General features: G+C 34.4%; 1 protein-coding gene across 5 annotated transcripts in view; it reads right to left on the reverse strand.

The window, feature by feature from the left end:
• Positions 1-14,949, reverse strand: part of CEP152 (centrosomal protein 152) — an 80,793-nt gene that overhangs the window by 30,672 nt on the left and 35,172 nt on the right. For all 5 annotated transcript variants that reach the window (XM_011355078.2, XM_011355074.2, XM_011355075.2 and 2 more), the window contains 5 exons: positions 10,746-10,950; positions 5,701-5,829; positions 4,988-5,097; positions 4,109-4,237; positions 3,849-3,984 (listed from right to left, as the gene is read on the reverse strand). In XM_011355078.2, the coding sequence (XP_011353380.1) occupies positions 3,849-3,984; positions 4,109-4,237; positions 4,988-5,097; positions 5,701-5,829; positions 10,746-10,950 (709 nt within the window). The remainder of the gene's footprint in view (positions 1-3,848; positions 3,985-4,108; positions 4,238-4,987; positions 5,098-5,700; positions 5,830-10,745; positions 10,951-14,949) is intronic.

The following is a 14,949-nucleotide window of genomic DNA, read 5'->3' on the forward strand; positions in this document are numbered from 1 at the left end:
CTGTTTAAAGAAATAGTGATGGAAAACTTCCCTAACCTGGTGAAGGAAATGGACATAAAACCCCAGGAAGCTCAGAGGATTCCAAGAATCAGAGATCCAAAGAGGCCCACACCAAGACGCATCATAATTAAATGTCAAAGTTTAAATACAAAGAAACTATTAAAAGCGGCAAGAGAAAAACAAATAATTACATATAAGGGAACACTCATACGACTGGTAGCTGATTTCTCAAAAAGGAAACTATGCAGGACAGAAGGGCTTGGCAAAACATATTCGACAGGATGAAGACCCAGGATATACAACCAAGAATAATTTATCCAGCAAAGCTATCATTTAGAGTTGAAAGACAGATAAAGAGCTCCCCCAGACAAAAATAAAGTAAAGGAATTTATCACCACCAAGCCGGAATTACAGGAAATGTTGGAGGGACTTCTTTAAGAAGAAAAAACATGTATCAAAAACAGGAATAAAAAATGGTAACAACTACATTCCTATCAATAAGTACCTCAAATGGAAAAGAATTAAGTACTCCAACCAAAAAATAGAGTGGCTGAAAGGATAAGAAAACAAGGCCCCTACATGTGAAAAGGAAGGGAATGGAAAAAGATATTGCTTTGATAGACCTAGAAGGTATTTAAGTCAGACAAAGATAAACACTATATGATCTCACTTATATGCAGAATTTAAGGAATAAAAAGAAGAAACTAATCAAAAACAGACTCATAAATATAGTGGACAATTTGGTGATGCACAGAGGGGAGAGGGGTTTGGAGGGCTGGGAGAATGGGGTGAAGGGTTAAAGAAGTAAGATTAGTAGCTGATAGATGGTCACAGGGATGGGAAGCACGGCATAAGGATTACGATTAGCATTAATACATTGGCTAGGTGGAGGGTCAGGGGAGGGAGGGAGCAATTGGGGGGGATCATTTTAACTAACTATATAGATGTCTGACCAATGTATTGTATACTTGAAAGTAATTAAAATTCAAATAAATAAATAAATGAATGAATGCATGAATGAATGAATGAATAAATAAATAAAAAGAATGTATTTCACTTCCACCTCAGTTTTTAAGATCATAATTTGGTTCTTAATGATCTGGGAAACTATTAGCATTTCCTAATCTCATTTGCTACTTAGGTAATAAGATAATCTTTGTGCTTCTGCACCTACCCAATCATTACTTCTTTCTTCTAATCTGTAATATGGGTTATTTATTTTTAATTATAGATTGGTCTAGAGTTATCAGAATCATTTCACAATATGAAATTAAGTCATGGTTTCATTTTAAATGATCAAAAATGTACCCTAAAAACCCATTATATCCTGAATTGGGTTGAAGAATCAAGAAGGGGAAATTTTAAAAAATAAAATTGGTGTGAGTAAGCTGCTAATACTACGTTTTTAAAAAATGGTGACTAGAAAGAAATATTAACCCACACCTCTTTTTGTTCCTTATCACAGTGTGCTTTGGCTAACATCATTTTATTTTCAACTTGCTGTTTAATATCAGTTTCTTGTTCTTTCAGCCATTTTTTTTCCATCATAAGGGTATCTGGGTACTTTTCTTCAAGGTCCACCTGCAGTTTACTTACATATTCTTCTCTTTTCTTCCATAGATGTCTCTTTAAACAAAATTTAAGTAAATATCTCAACACTAATATTCTCCAAGTCAAATTTATAAAATAATGGTTATATGCATGTAATAGAGAACAGCAACAGAGACAAATGATCTCCTTAAACGCTAACTCAATCTGTTGAAAAGGTGGCTTGTAAAGACCTATTTACAACTCAAATAATCGGGTAAAAAAATTTATGGATGGCTATATTGAAAGAAAAAGCATCTAATGTAATAAATACATTCCCAGAAGACCAAATAATCTTTTTAAAAAGTAAAACTGAAATTTAGGTTTACACCTCACCCATCAGGGGACCCATCAGGTATCTAGAAAGAGAACATATGAAACCAGAAAATGCAACCTTGGATTCTTGGTATTACCTGTCTTATAAATTCTACGTGCAGACTATGTTTCTGAGCTGAAGGTCAGCGGAGGGAAAATGGCGTATGTCCTGCAGAGAAAGGCTACCCCAAAATTCCCAAGTTTGCTCCAGAGTTTAATAAGATTCTTCAATTGAGTAAGTGTAAAATATATCATAGAGAAATAGATTGGTATATCTTTACCCACTTCTGGAAGATATGAAAAGATTAAAGTTTCTTAAATTTAAAGCTCTGTTCTGAGTGGCTTATAAAGACTACTAAGCCTTATAAAGGGCTTATATAAATCTAAATAAAAGACTAAAGAATTCCCAGAGAAGGAAGGAATTAAACTCCTCATGCATTAAGCATACTGGCCTTTTAAATGAGGGGTGAGTTTAACTGATCAATCTATACATGCGTTAAAAATTTACAGAATTGTACATCAAATGAAAAAAAAGAGACGATTTTACTGAATAGCAATTTTTAAATTAAAAAAAAATTAACCTGTGTTTTTGGAAGCCACTTGGCAGTTTTGACTTTCCTTCTTGTCCCAGTGCACAAGCACTCATGAGCCAAAATATCAGTCAGTAGCAGCTGTTAATTACAACTGGTTGATTATAAGAGATCCAGTTTTACAGCCAAACTGATTCTTTTAAAAGTAGCAGAAATATATTTCTGAAAAGAATGACATCTTTGAATTGCTCTTATGTTCTTGCCAATTTATATATTTTTTTAAAAAGGAAAAGAATCACACTAGAGATTTTCTCCTTATTTGAATTTTTAAAACATTACTGAAAGCTAAGTCCTTAATTTCTACGTAATTTAAGATTCCTTCTACATACTGCCAGCACTAACTAAAACAGCTCCCTTTTGAAGTTCTTTTTCCACTACATGATATGTATACTATGGCATGTTTTTTTGTTTGTTTGTTTTTTACCATATTAATCTATTCAAAACTAATCAAAATATTAAATGAACCGAATTCCTCACCTGCTCTTCACTATTCTTTTCAAGTCTATAGGAACAATAGCTCGTTTTCATGTAACTTACTCAGAAACCTGTATAGAACATTTACTCAAGCCTTTAAAAATATTTTCTAATCTTGATGCAGGTGGCTTTCCAAATGTGGTCTGTAGGCTGGTCCAAAGTAGAAGGGAGGATCAGATGTGTATCTGGAAGAGGCTCCAGCCGAACAGGGGAGAAAAGAGGAGGGCAGCTGTTCATATGTGATTTTACTCCTGGACACTCACCAACAGCAACTTGGAAGATTCAGAAAGGAGTAGAGTATACTGTAGCCCCTCCAATTTCCCTAACAAATAAGAGCTTCCCTGCAAGAGGTCACGCTAACACTGTGACCTTCCTCTCCACAGCCTCCATATCACCACCTTCCTGGTCATGAGACCCAAGTTCAAACACCACCCTTCTCCCTGGAAGAATGAACTGACGCTTAGGTACTGATAGAGAAATGGGTCAGAGGAAACATCTCTGAAGGAATTTATTGTACAGTGCTCACAGGACAACTTGGGGTTGCCTGAGCAGCCAACAAGCAAATGAAAAATGAGGTCCCTGGGTTCCAGACTCAAAGTGACTTGGGTCCGCTCTTGCTTATTTGTAGAACTACTTTTGCCTCTTAGAATAAATCTACAAGGATTTTCTCCCATATGTAGGCCACTTTCTACTAAGGTTTTAATAATCATCTCAATACTTTACTGTATTTTATGAGCTATATTAGTGTGATACAGCCAAAAGTAAAGAGATTTCTACATATCCCTTCCCCATCGCCCAAGAGAACAGTGTGTTGGTTTCAATGACAATAATGAGGCCGGAGAAATGAAAGTAAAATCAACACAACATGAACTCATACTGTACCTTCTTCTCCTGAGCCTGTTGCTCATTTTCGATGGTCTTCCTGAGAGTCGATTCAAGATTATCCTTCTCTCTGCACACTTCCAGGTAACATTCCTGCACAGCAGCCACCTCCTTATTCATCTTATCTAATTCAGACCTTGGATACACAAAACCAGCAACTAAATGATCACAAAAAAACACAAGGGCTGCAGCAAAATTTTCCTCTAAACTATGGAATGTTGTGTACAGCTTTGGGGACAGGGAAACTCTTTCATTCTCACCTAAGTTGTAAGCAAGTGCCCTCATAAACCTCAAAGAGCTGCTGCTTCTCCAAAGCATGCTTTGCTAACAGGCTTTCACGTATTTGGGCTTTCATGGCTTCATGGTGCTGCTGGTAAGTCCTCTCACACCTAAAAACAAAGTAGACAGCGGAGTCCAAGGTAGTGCCCAGCATTACTAGAAACACCAAGATTAACTGGTTTCTCTTTCTTCCTCCTCGCTCTTCCCCTCTAATGCAAATTATAATTATGGTCAGATTGGTTTTCCCCGACCAAAAACAGTAATAATTAATTGTCAATAGATGATCTTATAAGAATCTTCAAAATTTTTTCTTCAAATGTTTCCAGAAAAGAATTAGAAACTTGGATGTGAGGATGCCCTAAGTCTAACAGAGGTAACAGCCCGTGTTGAGGACTTGTTTATAAGAATGAATTGACAGAATCGAGGGTGTGGTTCCAAAATTCCAAGTCCTCTACTTTAAACAAAATAGTAGCAGAACCCAACTCACAAGTAAGTTATGTTCCAAAAGTCTGTTTCCAAGTTTATGATTTGGTATTTGGAAGACATATTCCCTCCCACCGATTTCCTCCTTGTAAAGAACAGTCTCCCAGACTACCCTTTAAAACACCATTTGAATGAACTACCGTTTTGATGGTGCTATAGAACCTAACCCACTACATACCATCATTTCTATGGAAAATGTGTTCCAAATTCTAATTTGAGAAGCCAGGGCCTCATCTTCTCCAATCTAAGATTTCAACAGGGAGGGTTCACTCAGTCATTTCTCTTGCTTTTTTTTTTTTTTTTTTGGCAGGGGGTGGTGGGAGAGGACAGAGAAGAGGGAAGGGCACCTAGGGGTTAGGCCTCTATACAGACCTTACCTAACCACAGCTTCTTGTTTATCACGGTCAAAATCTTGTACCATCTGTCTCATTTGATTACATAAGTCCTGATTTGTATTTCTTAGTTTCTCTTCAGTTTCTTTAAGTTCCTGGATACAAAAGAATAAAGTATTTAAAAGAAATAAACAGCATTTTCATTGATTAGTCTAATCTCATTTTTTAACATCCTCAGTGCTTTATCATTATTCTATAACATTATCTGACATAATTTTCATAAATCTACAAAAGTCTCTTCATGCCTTGATAAGAATATAGATTCATTTATTTGACAACTAGCTTTCTGATAGCAGTGAAAATTAAAATTTTGCATTTAATTTGAAATACATGAAAACATTTAACCAGAGAAGTATTGGGTAATTGATGCCTTAAAAAAAGTCTTAGAATTCAATCATCTTCAGTAACCACCCAAATAAGCAAAGTCTTACTTTTAGGTCGAGGGCTGGCTGAGGAGGAAGGAACACCTCTAGTAGCCATGCTGCTTACTGTATAGACAAGCAACTGGATTTATGCCGACTTACCTTCTAATGAAACGACTGCTCCATGACCAGTAATAAAGGGAAATAACTGATCACTTACTAATATACTTGTGTCCTAACTGATATTAACTCTGTATTTTTTAAAACTCTATTATATCTTTTGAATTTAATGAGACCATGAAAAGTCTCACAAAATATAGAAAAAATTTTAATTACCTGATTTTGTTGTTGTAAAACTTGAATTTCATTTTTAAGTTGCAAAATATCACCTTTGACAATCGTATCAGAAGTAGAAGACTCAGGCCATAATTGATTAGCTGGGTTTTCTGAGGTATCTGTTTTATGCTAAATGTTTAAAAGAAGTCAAAAGTTTTTTAGATTTTTTAAATCTAAATCTAAGTACTTGTTTTGAAATAATTTCATACTTACAAAGAAGTTGCAAAAACAGGACAAATAATTTCCATATACGTTTTACCATTGCCCCCACAGTATAATTATCAAAACCAGGAAATTAACTAGGATGCAATACTATTAACTAATCTATAGACCTTATACAAAATTTTCTAATTTTCCTCTAATGTCCTTCTTTGGTTCAGGAGCCAATCTATGATTTCAAACTGCATTTAGTTGTCATCTCATGTCTCCTCTAATCTAGGATAATTCTTCAGTCTGTCTTTCGAACTCATGATATTTTTAGTACTAACCAATTATTTTGTAGGATATCCCTCAATTGGGCTTTTCTGAAGTTACTTCATTATTAAATTCAGGTTATGCATTTTTGGCATGAATGCCACAAAAATGATGTGTATGCTTTCAAAAAGATTCATGATGTCAATATATCTCATCACTGGTAATTGATGAAGATAGTGTCTATAAGCACCTCCACAGTAAAGTTACTATTTTTCTACTTCTAATTAATAAGAAATATCTCATAAGGAGATACTTTGAGACTATGCAAATACCCTATTTTTCATCATATTTTCACCCACTAAATTTAGCATCTATTTATTTATATGATCAGTATTGACTCATAGATACATGTTTTATTCAATAGGTAAATTTTTAAGACTCATGATAGACTTTGGCAAATTGTTTCCAGAAAGGCTGCACAAATGTATACTCTCATGAGTCTGTCCAACTCTCTTTACCCGCATTGACAGTGACTGTCTTTAAATAATTGTATTTGGAGAAAAGGGCATCTAACATATGCTTTCATTTGTATTTCTTCTGTCACCATCAGAGTGGAACCTCTTACATATCTCTATTGTTCATTTGTTTTACATCTTCCTAGATTTGTCTGTTTATATGACTTCACACATTTTCTTCTTACCATCTAAGTGTTTTCCTTATCTATTTTTACGAATTTTCTTATTCCTTGGGGGGGGTCACAAAAATTTTTTTTTTAAATACTCTATTTGACTTGTTGGTTTATGTATTTACCTAAACTCTGAGCTCTCTTATAAAATGTTTAAAAAATACCCTGTACCTAGGTTCATTCTACTTATTGGGGAAATGGGAGAAGTATGTTTATCTCATTCCCATTCCCATGTGGCGTGACAGAACATCAAAGCTTTGACTCAGTCTTCTAATTCATAGAGTCTTTACTTCCTTCAGAGAGAAATCATTCCAGTTGCTGACTTTCTCCTTTTCACTTGCCATCACTTCCCAGAAGCCACTGCTCCTATCCCAATCAGAAAAGAGAATAGCTAAGAATACTTACTCTGTTAGCTTCTCTCCAGATTTGGAGTACTAAGGAGACTTTAAAAGATTTTACTGACTCATTTGAATGGCTTTTGTCTTTTTAACTTGGCCACTTTTTAAAGTTTATGATATTTATTTGTGCTTTCTTTCCCACTGGTGAGTTTGTATTACTAAAAATGAAAGTAACATCATATGGATACACTGAAAAACAATTTTCATGGTTAGCTATTAAACTCAGTTTTGACATACTATCCCACTGCAGGCACACAGGGACTAGGTACCTGTACTTGTCAGAATACAACTCTTACAAATATCTTTAAAAAGAGAAGGACCACTTGAATGTCACGATACAATTTCTTTCTAAAAGTGGATAGTATCTTCGAGAAAACAAGAAATTGTAATATACCAACTCTCATACTAGCTTCCTAATTTATATTTCTAAAAAGATTCTAGCTAGGAAGCTTCTGAGCTGGCTACTTAACACTGCCTATCAAGTACCTTCGATTCAGAGTATGGCATTAACGACAATTTGTGGTAAGGCAATGACCTCTATTGAGTATCAGACACAGAAAGACCTTGATGTTTTATTTATTACACTTACAAAAATTAGGTGTAGATGTGGGCCCTGACTGCTAGTAAGATAGTCTGGTTTTCCTAAGGCCTTTACCTTTTTCTATCTTAATGGCCCAAGTTTAAATTGTTCTTTATAGGATGGATAGAAACAAACATAAAATGTACTACATGGTATGTAGAAACCAATAAATACATCAATACCTTTAAAATGTCCGTAAAAGAAACATACCAACTAAGACTACACGTGTAAATTTTTTTCTGGCCTTCTTAATAGTCAGAAAAGCTTTAGGGGAGAATTTGATGGCCTAGTTCTCTTTAAAAAATTGTCCAGAGAATTTAAATTGGTGTGTTCATTCTCTTATGTCCCTATAGCAAGAGAAAGACATTCAACCGCATTTCATTAACCTCAGGATTTAATGACCAGTATAATCATTCCTTCTGAAAAATAAGATATTGAGACATCTAAATGTTTTTGACTTCATTAAAGATTTTAGAAAAAATGAGCTTATACAATACAGCCTTCTATTCAGATGTCCTAGTCTGTAGTCACACCAGTTTATTTGCTACATCTTTTATATACTTCTGTTCAAGGCTGAAAAGACCCTTTCCAGCTGGCTCTCCTGTTATTTATTCTTTAGGACAGATATCAAATGTTTCCTCCTTAAAGCCTTCACTAAGGCTGACTTACCATTCACCACGATGACTCCCTCCCTCAAAGCCCAGTTACTTATTCCCTCTCATACACTCATTATAAATATCCCCTTATAGTTCTGTACTATTGAATATGGTAGCCATTAACCACTTATGGTTATGAACACTTGACATGTGGCTTGTCCAAACTGAAATGTGTCATAAGTAGAAAATGCATGCCAGAGTTCAAGAACTTAGCACAGATACAAAAAAATGCAAACCATCTCAATAATTTTATACTGATTACATATTAAGAAGATAATATTTTTATATACTGTGTTAAATAAAATATATTAAAATTAATTTCACTTGTTACTTTTACTTTAAATGGAGCTACTAGAAGATTTTAAACTGCACATGCAGCTCTATTATATTTCTATTGGATAGTGCTGGTCTAGATTCTAAGTTCCTTTAAGGAATGGCCATCGTTTTTTAATCTCACAATACTTTGCATAGAATAGTATTTTTTTTTTTAGTTTAAACTGAATGATTTGCTTTTCATACCTCCCAATCTTGCTCTCTGACTTTGCAGACTAAATAGAAAACTCCATGAGAAAAGATGTGGGAAATAAGTGACAAAAGCCAAGGTTTGAAGGTGTCTATAAGCTAACGAGATAACTGTGAACTTGAGTATTTATTTTAAAAAAAACAGCTGTTGGTTAAATTGCTATTTCCTCTCCCATTCCCCCACCTAGAAAGTGGATCAATATGTACATTAATTCAACAAATGTTTACTGAGTAAATATGCAGAGAATTATCAAGACAATATTCCCAAGAACTTCCTATATAGTAAGTAGAAGCAGAACAGACATAAGGAACAAGGACTAAAGTCATACTTTAAGAAAAATCAAATGCAGACTGCTGGGAAATCACTATGGCAAGAGAGTAGCTGGACAAAAAGAGTATTCAGAGATAGCTCCCTTCGATCTACTGATCAACTAAGGGAAAGGCTAAAAAAATAAAACAACATAAGGCACGGCCACCATCACTGCCACACATATGAAGTGTATTTGTATGACAAATGTCATTAGTAATTTCAATATAAAACAAAGAAAGCACCAAGATACCTAAGCTCAGGTTCAGACTCTCCAACTCCTCTAAATCTTAGCGTACTCTCACCAAAAGGCATTAAAAACTCTGATCTAATACAAAATGAGAGACAAACTTTCATTCCCATCCTTTTTTAAGAAACATGGAAACAGTAAAAAAAAAAAAAAGCTTGATTTAAAGATGAAAGGGGATCTTTCTCATTTGGTTAACATTGAAATCAATGTTGTATTCATCAAATATAGTTATTCAGAAGTAGTAGAAACCAGACGGGGCAGGCTTTTAACAGTAAAAACGCACTATTATTTTTGGAAAATAAATTAGACACAATTAAAATTCCACAATAATAAGCACTATAGAGCACCTTGCATACTTTGCTTTAATAAGACTGTTTAATGAACACAATTCCTAGTTTAAAGGATCAGGATAAAAGGACGAGTACTAAAGTAGGAAGTGAAAAAATTCTTCCATCCAGGAGGAAAAAGAATATACTTCTATATTAATTTCCCTTCTTCCCTTTCCTTTTAGTTAGTAGGTCTTCTATGCAATATTTTCTATTGGGAGTACAGATGGAATGGGATTTGTAAAATACGGAAGGGTGGAAAAGGCAGCTGTTTAAAGGAGGGCAACACTAAAGATATTGGTGATAACACCATTTTGGGGAAATAACCTTAACCTATTTATTAGTCAAGTATTTTATTTTCAATTTGCCTAAAAATTGACTCTACAACCTCTGAAGGGCCACAAACGCCTCCAGTTTCATTTTCCTCATCTATAAAATAAGGAGACTAACTGAAGGATATAAAGGTGGATTTCAATGACTCTGACATAACCCGACTCTGTGTCTCTACCTGTACCACTACCACCCCACCACTATAATTTCCTTACATAGAATGACTCTCACAGTAATATAGGCCAGAGAAACCTCATGGATAACATGCTAAAGGGCTTTGTTGTGAAGAATTTAACCAGATTTTAGATACTATTGGTACAAATCAGTCTTGAGGAAATGCAGATACATTGTTATATAGAACGATTCCTTAGATTTGTGGTGAAGGAATTTTATCTAATTGGTATCTCATTTACTAGATGCCAAGAGTAACCAGAAAATATATTTCTTTAAAAGGCATTTCTTTCTTTAAATTTTACTTCTAAAAAAGTCAAATAAACATTTAAATGTGAAAATTGTAAGCATTTTTTTAATCAAGCCTTTTAAAAATGGCGCTTTAACTCTACAAAACTCTACAGACCTCAAACTCAATACTTTTTACATCCTTCTCCACTTGTTGGAGGTCTTCGATTTTCTTACGACAGCCTTTGAGATCACTTTGTAACTGTGACACCAGATGACGCTTCACTGAGTTGCTACCAAGCAAACGCTGCACTTCTGCTTTCAGCTTCAGAATGACCTCATCTTTGGAAAGTTCTTCATTTGGGTCTTCTTGCTGTACAATGCTAATGGAGAAATTACCATATTTAAAATTAAATCAAGTAACAAATCAAACATTCCATTAAAGCTACTGACTGCAATGATAACCATGTTTTGTGACCTCTACAACTATATACTAGTATTTCAAAAACAATTTTAAGCTTTGTCATATACAAGGATATCATTTTTGCTACGTTCCCCACATGTAGAAATACATTTATTCACAGGAAGACTATTAAGCTTAGTCTTGCTACCTCATTGAAAGTTCAGCCATGCGAACTTCAATATGGCATGCACTTTTGTTTTGGTAAACTGTGTGATGTATATACATGTCCGTTATTATTCCAAGAGAAACAACACAAAAATAAAGAAGGAAAAAAATAGTTAACGCTGGCCATCTTAACCAACAATTTCTGTGGCTCTTGTACTGAAACACAAGTCCGAGTAGATATCTGAGGAATTGGAAAAAAATAAGAAAAATAAAAGCCATTTAACCCTAATGTTAGTTTCATAAATTTCAAAATTGGAATGAGAATATCTGCTACTTCCCAGAATGGGTTAAAAGAACTAGATTTATCTTCCTGCCTTAAAAAACTAGAAAACCAAATAAAATATATGAAAGGATGGTTTTCAATCATGCACAGCACAGTGATCTCTAAGAAAAGAAAAACAAACAAGGCAAACCCTATGATGCTACAGCTTTCTGCCTGGAGAGTCTCCAGGCTGGAGCAGAGGGAGAGGAAACCTAAACAGAGCTCAGCAATCTCACTGAGTTGCAAAGAGTTCAGTTTGAGGAGAATAAAATGGCTAAAATTTGAGGAGGGAACTACTGTGAAAAAGGAAGCTACATAGGAAGAGAGTTCTAGAGATCTGTGTATGAATGTAAAGAAATTACCTCAAGGCCATGGAAAGAACCACAGGAAAAGAGTAGGGCTGGGGAATCTTTTATGTTCCAATGAGCCAGAGTGGAAAATCTCCTAATTCACAGAGCATCAAATACTGCCTTAGTAATGGGGTTAAATTAGCCCCAGATTAAAGTCTGTTCTAAACTTAATTAAACAAAGCCTATAAAAAAGCCTTAAAGGATAAAATGGATTTGAGATAATTTAAGTGTATCACAGAAAAAGATTAACAATATTTTTAATACAGTAAAATCCCACATCTAAAACATAAAATTTTAAATGTACAGTGTCCATTCAAAATTTACCAGGCATGCAGGAAAGAAAATATAAACCATAACCAAGAGAAAAATCAGTCAATAGAAAATGACTCAGCAATGACACAGGCAAGAGAATTAAATGTATTCCATATGTTCGATAAGTTTAAAAAAAAAAAAAGCATGAACATGATAAGAAAAAAAATGGAAAACATAAAAAAGACCCAAATTAGACTTACAGAGACAAAAAAATTATAATATCTGAAATGAAAAATACACTGGATGAGATTAACAGCATATTTAACATGGCATAAGAGAAGTTTAGTGGACACAAAAACATAGCAATAAAAAGCTACAAAATTAAACAGAGAGATAAAGAAGACTAAAGCATAAATACACAGAGCATATTAAGTTTTCTAACCTAAGTGTAACTAAAGTCCCAGAAGAGGGGAGGGGAGGGAAATAAAAAAAATATTTGAAAAATAATGACCATAATTTTCATGTTTGATGAAACTAAAACTCCATAAAACTTAGAAGCGCAGTGAATCCCAAGCAGAAAAATAAACATGAAGGAAACTACCATATGTCATGTCGACATTAAATTGCTGAAAACCAGCGATACAGTGCAGGAAGACTCCTGGAAAGAAAAGAACTAGAGAAAGGAATTCTGAATTCTGTGTAAATTTGTACAAACTTTAGTCTAAATCCTGACTTATGTATGCACAGAAAAGAATACACCTAATAGATATACATACAAGATATACATACAACAAGAGTGCCAAAACAATTTAATAGGGAATAGTCTTTTCAACAAATGGTACTAGGAGAATTGGATATCCACATACAAAAGAACAAAGTTAGACTCCATCTCACATCATGTGCAAAAATTAATACAAAACGGATCCAAGACCTAATATGAGAGATAAAACTCTTAGAAGAAATCATAGGTACTAATCTTCAGGATTGGGCAATGGTTTCTTAGATACTAAAAGCATAATTAAATAAAGACAGGTTGGACTTTCTAAATTAAAAGACTTTTGTGCTTTGAAAGGTGCTATCAAGAAAGCGAAAAGGCAACGCACGGAACAGGACTCAATATTTACATTTATCTGACAAGAGACTTTATTCAGAATATGTAAAGAATTCTTAAAACTAAACAATGAAAAGACAATCCAATTTTAAAATGGGACAAAGATTTGAATAGAATTTCACCAAAGAAGATACACAAATGGCCAATACACTACATATTTATCGACATACACTTTTGTGTATAGCATATATACAGATCTCATCTATTTAAACCACTTCTATTTATACAGATGCAGAAAACAAATATAAGAAACAGAAATATAATTATATAAGAAATATAAGATACATTACAATGCATCTTCCTGTGCTGGAAGACACAGTGAAGCAGAATACTTATTTTGCTCAGTTAAATTATGCATCCCTAATTCCTTTTCCTACTGAATGCTGACCACTGAAATTAGCACATCATGTAATCCTAGAGGGAGCCAAGTCAGGAACCAGAGAAAGTGCTTGACAAAATAATTTTCTCTTCTTTCCCAAAAAGGAAAAAAAAGTCAGTGGCAGTGACCAGTCCTGCATAAGACTCACTACTGAGCCCTGTGGAAGTTGGTTTCCCCGAATCCAAATAAACTGTAGTCCCTTATGAAGCCTGCTGAGAAGACCAAAGAGAAAGGACATTCCACTTGTTAAATGTTTATTATTTGAGCTTCGCAGCCAACTATAATAAGAGAGAGAGGAAGCTGTCTGCAAGCTGTATGCAGATTTAGCTACTCAAATTCCATGAATGTGAAATAGAACACTGAGGCTAAATCCTTCAAATTTACTAGGCGGTAGCTTGAGGGAAGTAGTAGCTGGGAATAATAGCTTGGAGCTGCTAATATTTGGGTCAGCGATTTGAAAGCAGCTCAAGTCAACAGAGAACCAAAAATCTCAACACTGGAAAATTGTTGCTTCCTCTTGTTCTAAGAATTGCAGTCCAGCAAAGGAAAGGTAAAAATCTCTTCTCTCCGATATCTCCTCTCACTTTGATCTAAGAATAAATATTTTTACTTTTTCCCCAAAATCGAATTCTTATTTATTAAACTGCTGTTGAGTGGGATGACTGTAAGCTAAAACTTTCTTCACTCATCCTGTGTTTCACTGAATTTCTTCCCATTGAGCCTCAGTGACTACCCGCTCTGTGTTTTAGTTATTCTCCACTTTCCCAGTTCAATGTGGCTGGCATTCCTCACTACAATAGAGATGTGATGTCTCAGGTTTATTATCATCTATGGGAATGCGCTTTAAATTACTATAGAATTTTGGCTCTGAGTACTAATTAAACAGAAAGGGCAAAGTAGAATACATTTTAGTAGACATCATGATGAAGTCAGTCTACTTGAAAAGATAAACATATACATGGTGTATTATTTACCCAACTCCCAAGCTAATTAGGGCACAAATTAAAATAAAGTAATAGCATATTGGAAAAAAAAGTCTTTTTGGCATGAATTAAATCTTGAATCCTCTAAAATAAAAGACATAAAGAAGAATGACGTTTAAGGCCAAAAGTTTTGACTGTCACATAAATAGGAACCAACAAATTTGCATGACAGTAAAGTTTTGAGTTCAAATACTGGTTTTGCTGCTAATGGTCTGTCTCTTGGGCAGAAGAGGTTAGCTTTTTGAGTTCTAGTTTTCCCAACTCTAAAACGATAATAATGGATCCGATGTGTTTCCAAGGTTGAGGTGAGTGAGGATCAAGAACTTTTTATAAAGTATGTGTAGAAGTAAAAATAGACTGATATAAATCCTGATCAATGGTATATTTTAACCAATCATCTATTAAATAATAATAATA

Source organism: Pteropus vampyrus, unplaced genomic scaffold (genome assembly GCF_000151845.1).
Source record: "Pteropus vampyrus isolate Shadow unplaced genomic scaffold, Pvam_2.0 Scaffold19, whole genome shotgun sequence".
NCBI lineage: Eukaryota > Metazoa > Chordata > Mammalia > Chiroptera > Pteropodidae > Pteropus > Pteropus vampyrus.